The sequence below is a fragment of the Microcaecilia unicolor genome, chromosome 12 (genome assembly GCF_901765095.1).
Source record: "Microcaecilia unicolor chromosome 12, aMicUni1.1, whole genome shotgun sequence".
In the NCBI taxonomy this organism is placed as follows: Eukaryota; Metazoa; Chordata; class Amphibia; order Gymnophiona; family Siphonopidae; genus Microcaecilia; species Microcaecilia unicolor.
Genome location: NC_044042.1, coordinates 94,063,971 through 94,085,545, shown reverse-complemented (window position 1 = coordinate 94,085,545; position 21,575 = coordinate 94,063,971). Strand labels below are relative to the sequence as shown.

The 21,575-nt window shown below is 46.2% G+C and overlaps 1 protein-coding gene across 1 annotated transcript in view; it reads left to right on the top strand.

Moving 5' to 3' along the window:
• LOC115482026 (ATP-dependent RNA helicase DDX42-like) overlaps nt 1-20,934 on the top strand; it is a 172,022-nt gene extending 151,088 nt beyond the window's left edge. The window contains 2 exon segments of the mRNA XM_030221570.1: nt 10,868-10,966; nt 17,797-20,934. Of these exon segments, the coding sequence (XP_030077430.1) occupies nt 10,868-10,966; nt 17,797-18,552 (855 nt within the window). The 3' untranslated portion in view covers nt 18,553-20,934.
• Nucleotides 20,935-21,575: the final 641 nt, after the last annotated feature.

Genomic DNA, 21,575 nt, shown 5'->3' with positions numbered 1-21,575 from the left:
CCGCCCATGACATCAAAGCCTTCCAGCGGCTTCAAGAAGTGCACCCAGTGCGCCCGGGTAATCTCGCTCACTGACAGGCACGCTTCGTGTCTTCGGTGTCTGGGTGCCGAGCACCGCCCTCAGGCCTGTAGTCTGTGTTCCCTTTTACAGAAGCGGACTCAGGTAGCGAGGTTGGCCCAGTGGAACTTTTTGTTCTCGGGCTCTTCGTCGGCATCGGCACCGGGGGTATCGAGTGCATCGACGTCTGCAGCGTCCAGACCTTCATCCTCGGCGGCCAGTGCATCGAGGCATCGACCCTCTGCATCGGCGCCGAGACATCGGGTGACTGCATCGACGTTGGTGGTACCGGGACCTCGTCTGCTGATGTTGTCGGACGGTGGTGCTTCGTCTGGAGTGCAGGTGAGGGCTGTCCACTCCCCTGCTGGTGGCGGTGAGCCTTCGGGTGGGTCTCCCCCTACCCTGAGGGCTCCTGCGGTACAGCCCCCCCGAGATCGACTCTCTTTGGTCTCGGCCCCGAGGAAGAGACGGCTGGATTCTACGTCCTCCTCGTCGGTGCCGAGAAGCGCCGGTGACGTGCTTCGCAAAAAATCTAAGAAGCATTGACACCGGTCCCCTTCCCGTGTCGGCACCGGGAGCTCTGGGTCGCCGAGGGAGTCAGCACCCAGCAGGCATCGGCACCGAGAGGACCGCTCACCCTCTGTTCAAGAGGTGTCGATGCGCTCCACTCTGGACAGCCCGGAACAGCCTCCACGCCCGGAACAGGTTCTGACGTCGACGCCTGCATCGACTTCCATGCCTTTTTCTGCAGCCGCTCTGAACGAGAGCCTCCGGGCCGTTCTTCCAGAGATTCTGGGAGAGCTGTTGCGCCCTACCCCTCCGGTACCGGCGGTGCTTGCGCCTCCGGTACCGTCGAGCGTGGCGCCGGCTGGTCCATCGCCCGAGGTGAGGTCACCGGCGTCGGTGCCGCATGCGGTACCGACTGCAGTCGCCTCCCAGGAGGGCTCCCCGACTACGTCGGCGGAGGGAGCTTTTGCCGATGCGGGCGAGGGAGTCTACCTCTCGACGCCCCCATCGTGGACGTGGCTCCACGGAGTCGAGTCGGGCGCGGTTGCAGACACAGGTTCGTGAACTTGTGTCTGACACCGAGGGTGAGGCCTCGTGGGAGGAAGAGGAAGACATCAGGTATTTCTCTGACGAGGAGTCTGAAGGTCTTCCCTCTGATCCCACTCCCTCTCCTGAAAGGCAGCTTTCTACTCCTGAGAGTCTGTCTTTCGCTTCCTTTGTCCGGGAGATGTCTACGGCCATCCCCTTCCCGGTGGTTGTGGAGGACGAGCCCAGGGCTGAAATGTTTGAGCTCCTGGACTATCCTTCTCCACCTAAGGAAGCGTCCACAGTACCCATGCACCATGTCCTTAAGAAGACATTGCTGGCGAACTGGACAAAACCTCTAACTAATCCCCACATTCCCAAGAAGATCGAGTCCCAGTACCGGATCCATGGGGACCCAGAGCTGATGCGCACCCAGTTGCCTCATGACTCTGGAGTTGTGGATTTGGCCCTAAAGAAGGCTAAGAGTTCTAGGGAGCATGCTTCGGCGCCCCCGGGCAAAGACTCTAGAACCTTAGACTCCTTTGGGAGGAAGGCCTACCATTCTTCTATGCTCGTGGCCAAGATTCAGTCCTACCAGCTCTACACGAGTATACATATGCGGAACAATGTGCGGCAGTTGGCGGACTTGGTGGATGCGCTCCCCCCTGAGCAAGCCAAGCCATTTCAGGAGGTGGTCAGGCAGCTGAAGGCGTGTAGAAAATTCCTGGCCAGAGGGGTGTATGACACCTTTGATGTTGCGTCCAGGGCCGCTGCTCAAGGTGTGGTGATGCGCAGGCTCTCATGGCTGCGTGCCTGCGACCTGGAGAACAGACTCCAGCAGCGGATTGCGGACTCGCCTTGCCGTGCGGACAATATTTTTGGAGAGAAGGTCGAACAGGTGGTAGAGCATCTCCACCAGCGGGATACCGCATTCGACAAGTTCTCCCACCGGCAGCCTTCAGCATCTACCTCTACAGGTAGAAGATTTTTCGGGGGAAGGAAGACTGGTCCCTACTCTTCTGGCAAGCGTAGGTACAATCCTCCTTCTCGACAGCCTGTGGCCCAGGCTAAGCCCCAGCGCGCTCGCTCTCGTCAGCAGCGTGCGACTCAGCAAGGCCCCTTGGCTCTCCAGCAAAAGCAAGGGACGGGCTTTTGACTGGCTCCAGCAGAGCATAGCCGACATCCAAGTGTCAGTGCCGGGCGACCTGCCAGTCGGGGGGAGGTTGAAAGCTTTTCACCAAAGGTGGCCTCTCATAACCTCCGATCAGTGGGTTCTGCAAATAGTCCGGCAAGGATACACCCTCAATTTGGCCTCCAAACCTCCAAATTGTCCACTGGGAGCTCAGTCTTACAGCTTCCAGCACAAGCAGGTACTTGCAGAGGAACTCTCCGCCCTTCTCAGCGCCAATGCGGTCGAGCCCATGCCATCCGGGCAGGAAGGGCTGGGATTCTATTCCAGGTACTTCCTTGTGGAAAAGAAAACAGGGGGGATGCGTCCCATCCTAGACCTAAGGGCCCTGAACAAATATCTCGTAAAAGAAAAGTTCAGGATGCTTTCCCTGGGCACCCTTCTTCCCATGATTCAGGAAAACGATTGGCTATGCTCTCTGGACTTGAAGGACGCCGATACGCACATCCCGATACTGCCAGCTCACAGACAGTATCTGCGATTTCAGCTGGGCACTCGTCACTTCCAGTACTGTGTGCTACCCTTTGGGCTCGCCTCTGCGCCCAGGGTGTTCACAAAGTGCCTGGCTGTAGTAGCAGCGGCACTTCGCAGACTGGGGGTTCACGTGTTCCCATATCTCGACGATTGGCTGGTGAAGAACACATTCGAGGCAGGAGCCCTGCAGTCCATGCAGATGACTATTCGCCTCCTGGAGCTACTGGGGTTTGTGATAAATTACCCAAAGTCCCATCTTCTCCCAGTGCAGAAACTCGAGTTCATAGGAGCTCTGCTGGATTCTCAGACAGCTCATGCCTATCTCCCAGAGGCGAGGGCCAGCAACTTGTTGTCCCTCGTCTCGCGGGTACGAGCGTCACAGCAGATCACAGCTCGGCAGATGTTGAGAGTGCTGGGCCACATGGCCTCCACAGTTCATGTGACTCCCATGGCCCGCCTTCACATGAGATCTGCTCAATGGACCCTAGCTTCCCAGTGGTTTCAGGCTGCTGGGGATCTAGAAGACGTGATCCACCTGTCCACGAGTTTTCTCAAATCCCTGTATTGGTGGACAATTTGGACCAATTTGACTCTGGGACGTCCTTTCCAAATTCCTCAGCCACAAAAAGTGCTGACCACGGATGCGTCTCTCCTGGGCTGGGAAGCTCATGTCGATGGGCTTCACACCCAAGGAAGCTGGTCCCTCCAGGAACACGATCTGCAGATCAATCTTCTGGAGCTGCGAGCGATCTGGAACGCTCTGAAGGCTTTCAGAGATCGGCTGTCCCACCAAATTATCCAAATTCAGACAGACAACCAGGTTGCCATGTATTACATCAACAAGCAGGGGGGCACCGGATCTCGCCCCCTGTGTCAGGAAGCCGTCAGCATGTGGCTTTGGGCTCGCCGGCACGGCATGGTGCTCCAAGCCACATACCTGGCAGGCGTAAACAACAGTCTGGCCGACAGGTTGAGCAGGATTATGCAACCTCACGAGTGGTCGCTCAATTCTCGTGTAGTGCGACAGATCTTCCAGGTGTGGGGCACCCCCTTGGTGGATCTCTTCGCATCTCGAGCCAACCACAAAGTCCCTCAGTTCTGTTCCAGGCTTCAGGCCCACGGCAGACTGGCATCGGATGCCTTCCTCCTGGACTGGGGGGAGGGTCTGCTGTATGCTTATCCTCCCATACCTTTGGTGGGGAAGACTTTGTTGAAACTCAAGCAAGACCGAGGCACCATGATTCTGATTGCTCCCTTTTGGCCGCGTCAGATCTGGTTCCCTCTTCTTCTGGAGTTGTCCTCCGAAGAACCGTGGAGATTGGAGTGTTTTCCGACCCTCATCACACAGGACGAAGGGGCGCTTCTGCATCCCAACCTCCGGTCCCTGGCTCTCACGGCCTGGATGTTGAGGGCGTAGATTTTGCCTCTTTGGGTCTGTCAGAGGGTGTCTCCCGTATCTTGCTTGCTTCCAGGAAAGATTCCACTAAGAGGAGTTATTTCTTTCTGTGGAGGAGGTTTGCCGTCTGGTGTGACAGCAAGGCCCTAGATCCTCGCTCTTGTCCTACACAGACCCTGCTTGAATACCTTCTGCACTTGTCTGAGTCGGGTCTTAAGACCAACTCTGTAAGGGTTCACCTTAGTGCAATCAGTGCATACCATTACCGTGTGGAAGGTAAGCCGATCTCAGGACAGCCTTTAGTTGTTCGCTTCATGAGAGGTTTGCTTTTGTCAAAGCCCCCTGTCAAGCCTCCTACAGTGTCATGGGATCTCAATGTCGTTCTCACCCAGCTGATGAAACCTCCTTTTGAGCCACTGAACTCCTGCCATCTGAAGTACTTGACCTGGAAGGTCATTTTCTTGGTGGCAGTTACTTCAGCTCGTAGAGTCAGTGAGCTTCAGGCCCTGGTAGCCCAGGCCCCTTACACCAAATTTCATCATAACAGAGTAGTCCTCCGCACTCACCCTAAGTTTCTGCCAAAGGTTGTGTCGGAGTTCCATCTAAACCAGTCAATTGTCTTGCCAACATTCTTTCCCCGTCCTCATTCCTGCCCTGCTGAACGTCAGCTGCACACATTGGACTGCAAGAGAGCATTGGCCTTCTATTTGGCGCGGACACAGCCCAACAGACAGTCCGCCCAATTGTTTGTTTCTTTTGATCCCAATAGGAGGGGAGTGGCTGTAGGAAAACGCACCATTTCCAATTGGCTAGCAGATTGCATTTCCTTCACTTACGCCCAGGCTGGGCTGGCTCTTGAGGGTCATGTCACGGCTCATAATGTTAGAGCCATGGCAGCGTCGGTAGCCCACTTGAAGTCAGCCACTATTGAGGAGATTTGCAAAGCTGCGACGTGGTCTTCTGTCCACACATTCACATCCCATTACTGCCTGCAGCAGGATACCCGACGCGACAGTCGGTTCGGGCAGTCAGTTCTTCAGAACCTGTTTGGGCTTTAGGATCCAACTCCACCCCCCGAGGGCCCTGTTTGTTCTGTTCCAGGCTGCACTCTCAGTTAGTTGGAAAATTTTTCAGGTCAATCTCAGTTATGTCCTCGCCGTTGCGAGGCCCAATTGACCATGTTTGTTGTTTTGAGTGAGCCTGGGGGCTAGGGATACCCCATCAGTGAGAACAAGCAGCCTGCTTGTCCTCGGAGAAAGCGAATGCTACATACCTGTAGAAGGTATTCTCCGAGGACAGCAGGCTGATTGTTCTCACAAAACCCGCCCGCCTCCCCTTTGGAGTTGTCTTCCCTGATCTTTGTCTTGCTACATATGAGACTGGCCGGCTCAAGCCGGTTTCGGGCGGGAAGACGGCCGCGCATGCGCGGTGCGCATCGGCGCTCGAGGGCTAGCAAAAGACTTTGCTAGTGAAGATTCCGATTGGAGGGGCTGCCGTGGACGTCACCCATCAGTGAGAACAATCAGCCTGCTGTCCTCGGAGAATACCTTCTACAGGTATGTAGCATTCGCTGTGCTAAACCCCTTAGAGAAAAATTGCACTGGCTTCCACTAAAGGATCGAGTTACATTGAAAATATGCACTTTAGTTCATAAAATTATTTATGGAGATGCCCCATCGTACATGTCAGACCTTATAGATCTACCAGAGAGAAACAACAAAAGTTCATCGCGTACTTTCTTAAACCTCCATTATCCCAATTGCAGAGGACTTAAATACAAATCAATACATACATCTAGCTTTTCATACATCTGTACACAACGATGGAACGAATTACCAACCACTATAAGAAAAACACGCAACTTGATGACCTTCCAGAAACTACTGAAGACTTGTTCAAAAAAGCGTACAAAATGGATCCCTCATAACTGACTCCTAAACTACACCAGACACAATGTATATTGGAACTCTTTTATTTTGCTTATTTTATTTACACCCTAATTACTGATAATCATACCCTGGCCTGATATCATTATGTTATGTTGTTATCCATTTACCCACTTCTTAACATAATTTTCATATGAACCTTAACAGCAATAATTCTGAAATTCTTCTCCGTTAATATGATTACCATAATATTCCTATGCACCTTATCTGTTATATATACTCTGATTTTCTATTCCACCAATGTGATTGTAGTTGTATTATATTGTAAGCCACATTGAGCCTGCAAATGGGTGGGAAAATGTGGGATACAAATGAGGCTAAATAAATAAATACATACATACAAAAAGTCTTTCTTCCTGTTGAGGAACTACCAGCCCGGAAACAAAGTGCTACTCAGTGCTAGCAAAGTTCCTATTTCTTAGCTAACAACACATGCTTTTTATACATTTATCTACCCCTTATTTAAAAACATCTGGCTTTACTTGTTCCTGCAAAACCAGTCTCATGACCTCCAACCACAAATCTTGCACATGATAGTCCTATGGCTTGTGTCCCATGTTATTCGCTCCTCCCTGTTGTGCTTACAAGAGGACTGTTAGAACTTATTCTGGATTGCTGTCTGAACTCATTCTGCCTTGCCTCACCCTATGCCTGGAACAATCTTCCTCAACCCCTACGCCAAGCCCCCTCCCTACCCATCTTCAAATCTCTGCTTAAAGCTCACCTCTTCAATGCTGCTTTCGGCACCTAACCTTCCGTGAAATATAGTATGCCCTATTATTCGGACTCTACACTTGTCTTTGACTGGACACTTGTCTATAGATTGAACACCTGTCTTTTAGATTGTAAGCTCCTTGAGCAGGGACTGTCCTTCTATGTTTGAATTGTACAGCGCTGCGTAACCCTGGTAGCGCTTTAGAAATGTTAAATAGTAGTAGTAGTAGTAACTCCTGATGACCTTACCTTGCTGTTTACAGAGTTGGGCAAACTCTGCTCCACAGAGAGAAAGGCAGGCATTTTAGGAGTTACACAGTGGCCCACCATCTTATGGATTGCAGATTTATACAGTTGTCCCCCCCCCTCTAGTTCCTATTGCTCAACCATGGTAAGCTGGTCACCTTGACGCCCTCCCCGGACCTCCCTGAACAGTCTATGAAAACATTGACCTGCCATCTCAAGTGGCTTCTGCACATTAACCAGCAGAACTAGACTGCTTAATTAATAACCTATCTAGCAGTGTTCTATTTTAGGGTGATTCTGTGCATAACAGGCTTCTAAGCAATAATGCTTACATAATACACCACGAGCACCGCTAATGTTCCTGGGCAGCCTAATCTCACCTTTAGGTGCCATCTTTCAGAGAATCGAGCATAATATTTTTAAACACAAAAACTGACTGTTGAGATTTTATTTTTGAGAGAACTGTGACGGCTCTAAAAAAAAAAAAATCCAAAAGCTGATTGACATCAGTAGGTTTACAATAAATATCAGTACAGAAAACTTTGCCCCTAATTTGAATTGATGTCCAAGAAAGGAATGCTCACTGTATCATAATTCATTAAATTAGTATTACATTGATTCAACCATTCATGAAATCTCTTCAGCACTTCAGCTCCAAAATTGGCCCTTTCCCATCATAAAAATATCATCTATTAACCTTCTCCAGTGGTGCACATGTTCTTTAAAGTTACAAGAAGAAACGGATTGTTTTTCAAACTGGGCCATATATAGAGGTTTGCAATAGAGGGGGGATCGTAGACCCCATGGCTGTCCCTTTTAATCTGTTGCTAAAACTTATAATTAAATGAAAGATAATTCTTAAGTGCTATGGTAGCCAATTTGATTACACATTCAGTTGGAATTCTCAACAGAAAAATATCTACTCAATGTATCATGGCTAATGTCGAGCTCTTCTTTCTGAAGTATATTAGTATATAAGCGCTTGACATCTAATGTAACCAAAACCATCTCGGTACTGCATGTCATTGTACTCAATAATATCAGCTGAATTACAAACATAAGATGGAATCTTACTAATGAAAGGATGCAAAACATTATCTGTAAAAATGGATAATGGCTCAAGAAGTGATCCTTTAGCCTAGGGGTTTTCAAGCAGTCCTCAGGGCACACCCAGCCAGTCAGGGTTTTCATTTCAGTGAAAAGCTCTGCTTTAGCCAATAGAATAGACCTGCCAGGAGATGAGGTCAATGATTTGTATATTTTGGGGAGAATATATATAGTAGATGTTCCTCTACAAGTAAAAAATCAGCTTAATATATTGGGCCTCTTTACCTGTAGTGATGAGTCTTGATTTCTTTCTTAAGTAAATGTGTAGGGTGATATTTAAGTTCTTTATAAAACAACTTATCCTGAAGCTGTCTATTGAACTTTGCAAACTACTGCTCCCCCTTTATCTGCAGGTTTGATGATGATGCTGTTGTCATTACGTGATGCCTTTAGGGCTTCATACTCCTCCCTTGACATGTTGTAAAAAAATTCCTTTTACTACCATATTCAAGCTTAGACACCTCCTTCAATACCATAGTCTCAAAGGTCTGTATCACATGGTGAGTATTGCCTGAACGCTGCCACCCGCTTTCCTTTCTAACAGTGGACATGTCTGTGGCACTACTATTACTCCTAGCAACAAAACGTATAACTTTTTTCGATTTTCTTACAAATTTAAATCGACCCTCGTATTAAACACATTATACTTTAGGGGTAGGTACAGAGGATAATCCTTTGTCTAACACTTGAATCTGTTTCTTTTGAGGCCCTGTGGTAATGTTATAAACAGTTCATTCTTTGGCTGTCTTGCCTCATTCAGTATTGTTGAAACCTTCCCCTTCCTCTGCTCTACCCTGTGGGCTAGCATATATAGGGCAGACTAAAAGAAAGTTAAATATTAAAATTATGGAACATAAAAGTGTCTTAAGAGGGATTAAAGAAAAACCTGTAGTTGAAGATTCAATTGCTGAGGGGCACAAGTTTGAAGAACTTAAATTTTGTGCCCTTGACATTTTAATGAGATCATGGAGAGGTGGTCCTTTTGATATGAACCTTTTGAGAATGGAACAAAGATTCATCTTTGAGTTAAGCACATTATCCCCAGGTGTTTTGACTATGGCGACTTGATTTATCTGTTTTCCTTTAGTTTGTATATTTGTTCCCTTTGTACTGCTGTCCCATTTCTTAGGAGTTTTTTTACCATTGTAACCATGCATCTTTATTATTTTAGATGCGTTTTTGTCACATTACATCAGCGCCATTCAGTTGTTTTAAACTGTACACTGTTTTTAGTGAGGTTCTATGTATATTGCACCACAATTGGAACGCATTGCTCCCTTTGTGGAACACATTGACGTCATTGTTTCTATTTTCTGAGTCAAGTTTTTTATTTTCATTTATCCATTAATATTATATAAACATTTTTTTATGCTTTTAGTGTGGTGCGTCATGCAGCATCACTTTGAGATATATATTTTTTACCTTTTTTATTTATTTAGGCTTTTAATGCAGATATGGTATTCCTATTTATATGTATGGATCATATTATATTGTGCTAAGTAGCAGTGTGGTGACTTTAGATTTTTAATCTTTATGCTGTGACGTTTGACCTCTTGGCGCCTTATAATTTGGTTCTTTTCAGTAAGCGCGGTTTTCATGCTTTTAAGCCTAGGCGCTGTCTGACTGATGTGGTTTTTTTTCTGGTAAAATTTGTATTTTATTTGATACTTTATTGCCATCTTCTGGTTTGTTTAACTTGGTCTGAAAGGCTTATTCAGTTTTCCTTTTCTTATTTCAGTAAAATTGTGGTGGTGATACTTTTTGTGCACATCACGTTGGGATGTGTCCAGTTCTCAACACCGTTTGGTATGCATGCTGTCTTTTAAATGTTTTTTCTATGCATGCAATATGACCAATTATTTTATTTGTACTTATTGCTTATCCAGTTAATGTATTGATTATGCATGTCATGGTTTTTATATGTTTTTATACTTGCGTGTTTAGTTTGCAATTTTATTTGCATATTTTAATTTTTCATATTTCTACATGTGTTAGTAATATGTATGTATTTGTTTGATCGTAGCCCCTGATGCAGCCCATGTCGGGCAGTGTTGGTTTATTAACCATTAATAAACCTATTTTGGACATTTTTCAATGTTCTGTTCCTTTTTGTTGCCATCTTGTAATTTAACTTTGACAAATACTAATTTCTAGATTTGCTGTTGTAAATGATTCTGATAAATTGTTTCTGCATTTTGTTGCCATCTACCTCTGAGTATATGCTCTATAATATTTCTGCAGTGTAAATAGCAAGAAATGATACTGTACTCATTTTTTGTTCATGTTGCTTCCTTGTATCTTTTTCTGAGTACTTAGAGGCAGCCATATTAGCAAGGTCCACACTGACTGCAGTGTTGCAGTATTAGGCACTTGAGGAACCAATGTGATAACATTCCACATGAAGTCACTTGTGACACTGTTCAGAGTTATAATTGTTGCAAATATTTAGTGGCAGTATAGAATCTTGAGAAATAATGGCTTGACAGTAAATCTTTTTAAGTGAGAGAATGAATTCTGCTATTTGCTGGTTGTACCTTTTGAAAGATCTCATGGTAGTGGTTTATTTTTTAAAGCATCCTCTGAATCAGAGTTGCATTCATCAGATGTTGAAAGTTCCTGCATTGCACACATTTTTCAAAATGTGTTGAAAAACTCTGACCTGGATTTCTTTTCTTTTCCCTATTTTTTTTAACCCCTATCACCCAGGAACGCAATAACACCAGTGTTATGAGTAACTATGAGGCGTACAAACCTTCTTCAGGAGCTATGGGAGACAGGCTGTCTGCGATGAAAGCTGCATTTCAGGTGGGTACTGGCACTTGCCTTACATCAGAGAAGCGTCCCCCATTCAGCATGCAGAGGGGGGGGAGGGTGCTAGATTTTCATGAGAGGGATGCAGTCCACTCTTTCAGACATACTTCCCACCCATCCCATTTATGATTTGATTGTATACAGCAATACAAACCCTCTCAATAGAACATAAGCAATTAATCCAAGTTGCCATCACCAAAGAATAGATAGATTGTAAGCTCTTTTGAGCAGGGACTGTCTCTCTATGTCAGGTGTTCAGCGTTGCAGGCGTCTGGTAGCTCTATACAAATGCTAATAATAATAATAATAGTCAAACCCCCTCCCCCCCCCCCCTTCTTTCATCTCACAGAATATATACAGTCGAACCTCCCTTTCTTCCCTCTCTGCGAAAATGAAGGAATACAACTCGTGTCCAAATTTTATTCTGGTGCTTTAATTTTTATATATTGTGCTCACTCTCTACATTCCACTTGGATCTCTGCATCGTTCTCAGCAACATTTATATGTTGTGCTAACTCATATGAAAGTTTGTTTAGATTGTGTTCGTCATTCCTGTTTTCAGGTGGTAGCTCCTGTGCTGTGGAATGGATTACCTTTTTAAATCTGTTCAGAGTTTTGTTTAACTTAAGTCTGCTCTATTCTCAGAGGACAAGCAAGCCTATAATTCTCATAAGTGGGTAACACGGTCCTGCGTTGCCTGGTCTGGAGCTTATAACAAGCTAGCAAGAGCTTTGTGGAGCGTGAGACATGCTCCACTGCGCATGCGCGAGTGTCTTCCCTCCTGCTGCAAGAGTGCAGTTACCGCAGTTCTCTTTTAACTGCGGTGAGGAGTGGTTGCATTTTGCTTCTGCTCCTCACAGCTCAGTCCTAAAGAGATTTTTTAGTGCCTTTTCGGCGTTTTATTTTTTCACTGTTTTGCTGTTCCCTTGTTCAGGTTACCCTTTTTGCCTTAACCTTATTGTTTTAATTTATATTTTTCTCACTTTTAAGTTTTTTATTTTCCGCATCATTAGGCGGCTTTTAGGCCTTGTCTTTGGCCGGGCTCTCCTGTTCTTTTTCTCTGGTTTGCCCTTTTTTCGGCACCATCAAGTCATTTGATTTGGCCACGGAAGTTTTTCCTTCCATGTCTGCAAGAGTTCCCAGTGGCTTTAAACGTTGTACCTGGTGCAATACGACCATCTCTGGAAGAGAGAACCATCTTCTTCTTGGTGTCTTTAGTCGGGGCTGGATCATTGCCCTTCCAATTGTGTCCTGTACTTCGTATCAAGAAAAGGACCCAGTTGAGAAGATTTTCAACATCGACATTGGCTGAGTCAGCATCAGTGTTGAGTGTTACATTGAGAGCCTTGGTATGTATGGCTGCTAGACCTGTTAACACTGGGAGCAGTTGTGCATCAAGTGGGTCTCCACCTGCCTCGACGTTGACTGCTATGAAGGGCCCCTGGGACCAGCCTGCATCGATACATATGACTGCTAGACCTGTTGAAACTGGGAGCAGTTGTGCATCGAGTGGGTCTCCATCTGCCTCGGCGCCAAGTACTATGAAGGGCCGGCCTACTTCGACATCATCCGAGGAGCCTTGATTACCGACTTCGGGCGAAGGCCAAGAAGCATCGACATCAATCCCCCTCGACACATGGTCTGGGAGCTCAGGGGTGTCGAGGGATTTGCCTCCCGAGAAGCATTGGCGCCAGGAGGACCGCTCCCCCTCCATACAGGAGGTGCCAGTGCACCAGTCTCCCTGTAGCCAAGACCAACTCTTGTCTCGACCCCAGCAACTCTGCAGACTGTCTCTCAGTGGATACCCCAGCCTTTCCCGGTTTCGGCCCTCGAAGAGCGTTTCTGGGCTTTGCTCCCTGAGCTGCTGGCTGGCTTCATGCAACATACTGCATTGACATCGAGGGTGTTTGTTCCTGCCATGCCCCTTGTTGCAGCCCCACTTGACCTTCAGCCTGAGGTGCAGCCTCTTGACACCAGTGTCGGGTGCAGTCTCTGTGTTGTCCGCCACCCAAGCCAGTACTCTCTCTGTCGGTGGAGGAAGCTTCACCAGAGTCGAGGAAGGGTGACTCCTCAACGCTTCTCTTGAGGACATGACTTCTATAAGTCGAGGCAGGCTTGATCTCAGCTCTCCCATCGGACTTTTTGACTGACACCAATGAGCGCTTATGGGAGTACTCAGAGGACCAGTCCTATGGTCTGACTCCTCACCTCCACTGGAAAGGATAAAGTCTTCTCCAGACAGCTTTTCCTTTCTCTGTCTTATCAAAGAAATGGCAGCAGCCGTTCCAGTTCCTTTGGAGATGGAGGATGAGCCCAGGGTCAAGATGCTTGAGGTCCTGGACTGAGTCTCCTCCTAGAGAAGCTGTGATGGTCCCGCTGCACAAGATCTTTCAAGACGTTCCAGTGTGGAATTGGAGTCCTCTCTGTTGGTCCCAGTACTTCACAAAACGATTGACACAATGTACTGGATTCAGAGTACTCCTGGGTTTGATAAGCCTCAGCTGCCTCATTGCTCCCTGGTGGTTGAATCTGCACTCATAAGAGCCTAGAGACTATGCTACGGTGCCTCTGGACAGAAAAGCTAGAACCTTGGACTCTTGGGCGGAAGATGTTTTAGGCCTCTCAGCTTATGTGCCATATTCAGTCATACCAGCTCTTTATGAACGTGTACTTTTTTTTTTGTTACATTTGTACCCCGCGCTTTCCCACTCATGATAGGCTCAATGCGGCTTGCATGGGGCAATGGAGGGTTAAGTGACTTGCCCAGAGTCACAAGGAGCTGCCTGTGCCTGAAGTGGGAATCGAACTCAGTTCCCCAGGACTAAAGTCCACCACCCTAACCACTAGGCCACTCCTCCGCATACTTGCGGGTCTCGGTGCGCAAGCTGCTAGGTTTGGCATACACTCTCCCTCCGGAGCGGGCTGCATCGCTTCACTGGTTTGCCAAGCAGCAGAAGGCATGTCCTAAGTTCTTGGCCACGGGTTCCTATGACACTTTTTTGATGTGGCTTCCAGGATCTCTGCTCAAAGTATAGTGATGCACAGACTCTCATGGCTGCATGTCTCTGACTTGGAACCGGCGGTTCAGCAGAAATTGCCGGATGCCCCTTGCCAGGGGATAACCTTTTTGGCGAGAAGGTAGAGGAGTTCACTGACCAAATCAAAAAACACACTGATACCATCCACTCTTTCTCCCGCCGGACGCCTTCTGCATCTGCCTCCTTTTCTAGGAGGTTTTTAGGCAAGTCAAGAAGTGATACTTATTACTCACAGAGGTGTAGGTACGCTTCCTCCTCTCACCTGCCTCAGCAGGCACAACCCCAGCACACTCGTTCATGTCAACAGCATACACATAAGGCCCCTGCAGCTCCCCGGTCAAAGCAGGGGATGAGCTTTTGACTGGCTTCAGCAGACCATAGCCACAGTAAAAGTGTCTGTTCTGGACGACTTGCCGATCGGGGGGGGGAGAGAGGCAGAAAAGTTTCCAAGAAAGCTGATTGCTTGTGACCTCCAACCGGTGCATTCTACAAATGGTCCGTCTCTGATATGCCCTGAATTGGCGTCAGAAACCTCCAAACTGCCCACCGAGATCTCATTGCTTCAGCTCCTCCGCATAAGCAGGTACTTGCAGTGGAACTCTTAGCCCTTCTGAAGGCCCGTGCGGTTGAGCCCATTCCACCAGGAGAAGAAGGGTGGAGATTATATTCTAGGTACTTCTTCGTGAAAAAGACGGGGGATGCGTCCCATCCTAGACCTAAGGACCCTGAACAAATTCCTGGTCAAAGAAAAGTTCAGGATGGTTTTCCTGGGCACCCTTCTCCCCATGATTCAGGAAAATGATTTGCTATGCTCTCTGGACTTAAAGGATGTTTATACACACATCCCAATATTTCCAGCTCAGTGGAAGTATCTATGGTTTTGGCTGGGAACACAGCACTTCCAGTACCGCACATTGCCCTTTGGCCTCGTGTCATCTCCCAGGGTATTTACCAAATGTCTAGCGGTAGTCGCAGCGTTGCTTAACAGACTGGGATTCCATGTGTTCCCTTATCTCGACGATTGACTGGTGGTGAGCTCATTGGAGGACAGTGATCTGGAGTCCATGCAGAGAACTGTTTGGGTGCTTGAGCTACTAGGGTTCATTTTAAACTATCCCAAGTCCCATCTCCACCCTGTTTAGCAATTGGAGTTCATAGGAGGCCTGCTCGACACACAGATGACTTGAGCAGACAGTTTTGTGTCACTAGTATCAAGGGTTCGTGCCTCTCAGCAGGTCACAGCTCAGCAGATGTTGAAATTATTGGGCCACATGACTTCCACAGTATATGTTACATCCATGACATGTCTTCACATGAGATCAGCTCAATGGACCCTGGCTTCTATCTATCTATCTATCTACTTATCATTTCTTTAGCGCTACAAGGCATACGCAGCGCTCAATGGTTTCAAGCCACGGGAAGTCTACAAGATGTCATTCAAGTGTCCCCAGAGCTTGTACGCTCTTTACGATGGTGGACCATTCGATGCAATTTGACCCTGGGGTAATACAACCGCACAAGTGGTCTCTCCATATGAGCGTAGCCCATGAGATCTTCCGAGTGTGGGGCACCCCCTCGGTGGATCTTTTTGCCACTCTGCTCATTCACAAGGTCCCTCAGTTCTGTTCCAAGCTTCAGGCCCATGGCAGGCTACCATCAGATGCTTTCCTCCTCAGTTGGGGACAGACCTTCTGTATGCATATTCTCCGATACCTCTAGTGGGAAAGACTTTGTTGAAACTCGATCAAGACCGTGGAACCAGGAACTCTTGCATCCCAATATCAAGTCCCTTGCCTTCAGAGCTTGAATGCTGAGAGGGTAGCTACTGTATTTTTATGTATATAGCGCACTCACACACATAACACGCACACACACATATAACACACACATTGTGTGCCTATGTAAAATAAATTCATATAATGTGCATGTGTTATGTGTGGAAAACATGGCTTCTGCCAGCATCTTGGATCTCTCCCTTCCTCTCTCCCTACAGAGTGAGTGAACTCCAGGGTCTCATTCCTTTGTAAAGTAGTGTCAGGATTTCATATTTATTAGCCTTTTGTCCTGCCAATGCTTTTTCCCAGGCCTTATGCCCACAAAGGTTAAAGATCACTTCATACTGTAGATCGTAAGAATGCTTTTGCCTTGTGTTTGGAGCAGACTATAACCCTTAGAAAGTCCACCCCACCGATTTGTTTCTTTTGACCTTTAACAGGATGGAGGCTGCCATTAATGAGCGCATTCTATGCAGCAGACTCTTTGCTTCACTTAACCCCCAGAGAGATCTGACTCTTTATGGGTCATGTCATAAGAGCTGTGTCGGCATTGGTAGCCTACTTGAAATCTGCCTTCATAGAAGAAATTGAAGATCTGCGAACATCAGTTCATACATGTGACACTACTGTTTGGTAAAGGATCCCCGATGTCACAGTAGGTTTGGCCACTCAGTGCTTCAGAATCTCTTTAGAAATTAGAATTCAACTCCATCCCCTCTAGACCCATTTCTTTTCTGTACCTATATCCTGTATGCCTCCCCCTCCCCTTGCCCTTTTCAAAAAACAAAAAAAGGAGTACAGCAATGGCTAACTGCCACCAAAAGTATGTTGGTATCTGCCTGTTGCGATGCCTTATTTCCCCATTTTCTTTTGAAGAAAGCCCGTAGCTGGTGGGTCCCATGCTGTGAACATTTGCTATCCTACTTGTTCTCAGAGAAAACCAAGTTACTTACCCTGTAGCAGGTGTTCTCTGAGTACAGCAAGATACAAGTCCTCACATGACCACCCACCTCCCCAAGGAGTAGAATTGTAGTCAAAGCTGTATTAAGGGACTGAGAAGGTCCCACATGACAGTAGCAGGCAGGAAATTACAAGCCTGTGTAGTGAGGCAACTGAAAAGCTTTTAGTATTGCCAAGGTGGAGTAGCTTCCCACTCAGGCTCCTTGCTGTGAAGACTTGTATCCTGCTGTCCATGGAGAACACTTGCTACAGGTAAGCTTGGTTTAACTGTTGCATTCTACACCTTAAAAGGGGTGGGGAATGCACCTTGTAGTTTATGTTCATTAACAGGTAAGACTGTGCTGGAAATGCATTCAACAGCTGCCATAGAAGATTTTTACTTAATACCTCTTAACTTTAGCCATTAATGTATGCTAAGTGCAAAACCTTAACTCTGGTCAGTAATTAGGCCCCTTGTATAGTGATGTTTTACTTCTGGCACATTCACTGTAAGCAAACACCAGCCTGTTCTGTAGAGTTCTTCTGCTCAGCAGCTGGTACTACTACTTAAGTTCATTCAGATGAAAAGAAGTCTTTACAGCAACTATGGGTTGGGACCCCAAATGGGGAACACAGAATCAGAGCTGTTACACCTCTCTGGACCTCCACTGTGATCTGTATATCCAGTAATAGCAGTCAGCATGAGGCCTGTGGTCGGTGCTCCCTCCTCCTGAGTGGGTTTCCTGTTAACATTGGTACTGGATTCTGTGCTGACTGCAGTTTACTGTTCCCATCCACCACTACTTGGCTTCCTTCCTGCTTTGGATAAATGGGAGGAGAAGGAAGTGGTTAAGAGAGAGGAGGGGAGAAGAGAAGAGGTCTGCTGTTTTATATTTAACATTATCTAGGGTGATGTGAATTTTTAAATGTTAAAGTGGGGTTATACTGGATCGAAATTGGAAAGTGCTGCTTTACATGTTAAAGCTTCTGAAAAGATGTCCATTATGCATGTTTAGGACTTTTGATTTGGTACAGCATTGATGTAGCATGTAATCTTATTTTCTCTAAACAGTCACAGTACAAGACCCACTTTGTTGCTGCCAGCTTGACCAACCAGAAGACAGGAAGCTCTGCTGACAATGCGAGCGGATGGACCAGTGCAGGCAGCTTGAGCTCCATACCAACCAGTTCAGCCAGCACAAATTCCACTGACCCAGCTGCTTTAGCTGCCAAGGGGATACCAGGATTTGTCAGCATGGGAAACCTAAGCAGTGTGCCTGCAGGATACCCTGGTATCAGTATTCCAGGTTTCACCAGCCTAAGCCCCACAGGTAACACGCGAGAAAGTGACAGCGGAGGCCGAGAAAGTGGCAGCGGAGGCCGAGAAAGTGGCAGCGGAGGCCGAGAAAGTGGCAGCACTAGTGGAAGTAGTCGCGATAAATACAGCGATAGTCGAAGCAGCAGTCGCCACAGTGACAGCCAGCGTCATGGGGATGGTGGCAGCAGTCGCCACAGTGATGGCCAGCGTTACTGGGATAGTGGCAGCAGCCGCCACAGTGACAGCCAGCGTCACGGAGATGGTGGCCGCTCTGGTGACAGTTATCGTCACGGGGATGGCAGCAGCCGGCATGGAGAAGGCCATCGCCATAGTGAAAGCCGTCATTCCAGCAGCAGCAGTAGTAGTAGCCGACACGGGGATAGTAGGAGCAACAGTGAAAGCAGAAATGGGGAGAGCAGAAAAGAAAGTGGGAGCAGCCGGGACAGCAAGGAGGATGATTTTGTGGTGCCTGAGCCACCAAAACGCAAGAAAAGCCGATGGGACAGTTAAATTGGATGTCAACACTGGAAGCCTTCGGTATTTGTGAAGGTGATGTGCTTTCCAAGGCACATTGCAGTTGATGGTGATTCAGTCATCATCAAATGAAGATTCAAATAAGATAAGTGTATCTTTTCTAGTTCGTTTGGGACGATCGATGGACACACTGTGTTAGCTGCTGTTGTGTTTCATAAGCATTTTGTCCAAGTAAACCTTTTCCCAACGCTTTCGTTGAAAGTCGGCATCTGCTTTTTATTTCTAGAGTTGTTATATAAAAATACGCCTCTTACAGTTTGCTTCTTGTTAGAGAATAATAGCTGTAACTGACACATCATACTGCTCAATGTACTATGTACCTTACAAGACCAATGTTGGGAGAAGGGAATTTAGGAGACATTGTAGCTAGTATAGATTTGGATAACGTCTAGACGTGTTTGCATAGCTTATCAATAATTTTGTCCTGTGCTGCACAACATGAGTCCATTTCTTCTCTTACTTTCCCCTCTTTATATGTTACCAATTGTGTTATCTGGGCCTAGAATATTTAGAACATTTGGCCAAAAGCCTTCTGGGTCCATAATTTCAGTTATATAATTACAAATATACACGTTATAAAGCGTGAGTGTGTTCTACTACAATAACAGAAGTTGGAGGAGGAAGGGTAATGTTGCCTCCCTTACAAGAGCACTGTCCATTTGCCTTCTCATCTGTTATTCAGATGTGACAGACATATGGATTCTTTCACATCAAACAAATTCTTCTGCCATGGCCTGAGAGTGGAAGGCTGCTTTAAAGTTGTTTCACTGGTCTTCGGGTGTTGCCAGAAGAAAGCAATGCCTGGCTAATCCTCTCGGATGATGTGCCAGGGCCAGGCAACCTTATGAAACAAAGATTTGAGTTGAGAGTTCTCACCCGTTTTGTCAGTGCAGTGTGTTAAAAGGGATTGGAGTCTTTTGGGGGCTTTTGCCTAGAGGTTTTCCTCCTCCTCCTCACGATCGTCTGTCAGAACCAGCTTCTCCTGGGGCTTTGTTGCCATGAACCTTTATTACAGTTTTGAACCTCCTTCAGTCCAACCCAACTATTTAGCAACAATCCTTGACCAAGATGCACAGACAGCAGCTTGCTCTAAAATCTGGTATACCTGTATCCGGAATATGCCCACTAAGTGTCACTGTTCTTTAGTGGCGGGGAAACCAAAATTATGAAAGCTGCCTCCCCAGAAAGGCTCAGTAACGAAGTCTGGACCTGGCACTGAGGTATCACTTATAGGCTAGAGCTGTACCGAATAGCATATTTTACTATTTAGCTTAATACGAATACCAAATACGAATAATGGGCATTGAGTTTTAACATACCAAATAATAAAGGAAGCAGCGTGAAATCAGAGATCAAGTATTTTTCTGTAGGTTTTAGCTCAGTAGATCCCCAAATTATTCATATTTGAATTTAAATCTCTATTTGACCAAATATGAATATTCAGTACAGGCCAAGTTTATTTTAATTATTCTGCAATTCAAGAGGCATTTATGAATTTCTGAGATTTGTCTGTATTTTCAGCACGGTGTCTTTGCATTGTATATTTTAGAAAATTTACATGCCAAGACAGTGTGCTGAACCTTGCAGCAAAGCCCAGTGCCTCCTGCAACCCTAGAAGTGCAGTTAAAGCAGTCTTCCCGTATAACAGAGCATGGATTAATGTATCCACAGTATAGTCCTTGAAAGAAAGGATTAAAATTCAGGATGTTTTCAGAGGGGTTAATTGGGAAGACTTGGATAAATGCCAGCATTCACTTTGGTTTTTCTGCAGCTTTATTTTCTTTCTGTGGAAGTAAGATCAAACCAGCCTGTCCTGGATATTGATGAGCAGATAGCCCTAAAAGAGGGGCATGGCATGCCAGAGAGTGATTTAGTCACCAATTGGTAACTGGACAGAAATTTATGAAAAAATTGTCCATCTGTTGAACCAGTTAAGGGTGCACTTGTAAATCATGTGTGCAGAGAAGAGTGATAAATGCAGTGAGAGGAATTTCTAGAATTTCATGTGCTGAAAATAAGTATACATGGAAATGGAAATTAATACACAGTGGGTCACCACTACTGCTGTCCTTGCCCCCCACCACCAACAAAAAAAAAGTTAATACTAAAAACATCATTTTTATGGCTTTTTTGTTTTGTTTTTCTTTAATCCTTGTATTAAATGTCTTTGATTTGGTTGTGCTGTTAGCAGCTGGTCAAGCAGTTCTGTTGAATCTTTTAAATTTTTTTCTCCTGCATATTTCTAATAAGGAAACAAAATCCAAAACGTGTCAGATTTTTTTGTAGCATTGTTCAATTTTCTTTATCCAAGTGTGTTACTCTTGCTGCTGGTTGAAGTAAATGTTTTATTATAACAGAGCCATGTGTACATGTTTTTCTTTATTTTCCCTTCTAGGGAATTGATTCTACCTATAGCAGATTTCCTGTTTCATTCCTTTATTGCTTTATATGCAAACCAACGCCATCCTCCTCTCCCTCCCAAAAAAGTGGGATTTTTTTTTTTGGGTGGGGGTTACCAGTCCTCTCAGCCCTATGTTTTACCACTGTCTTAAGCTTATATAAATCACATTACAATGGCAGCCTCCACCATCACACCTACTCATAGACCAGGTCTTGTCTTTTTGACAGTTAGTCTTATGCATGACCTTGCTACACTCCCACTCCAACCCCCTTTATCATAGATCGGGGCCCAGCATAGGAAGAATTTCCTTCGTAGACAGGAAAAAGCAGTTTTCAGAAGCATTTAGGGGATAAGTTATCAAGGTAGAGTAAAAGGTATGCTTTTATGTATCTTGATTTACCACGGTAGTAGGTTGCAGACTCCCATTGTAAATTAATAACGCTGTTTGTTTGTTTATTTATTTATTTATTGTATTTGTACCCCACATTATCCCACCTTTTTGCAGGCTCAATGTGGCTTACAGAGTATGGAAATGAGAACGTCATTACATGATTTAAGAGAACAGTTGATCATAAGCTGAGGTGAAAGAGGAATTTAG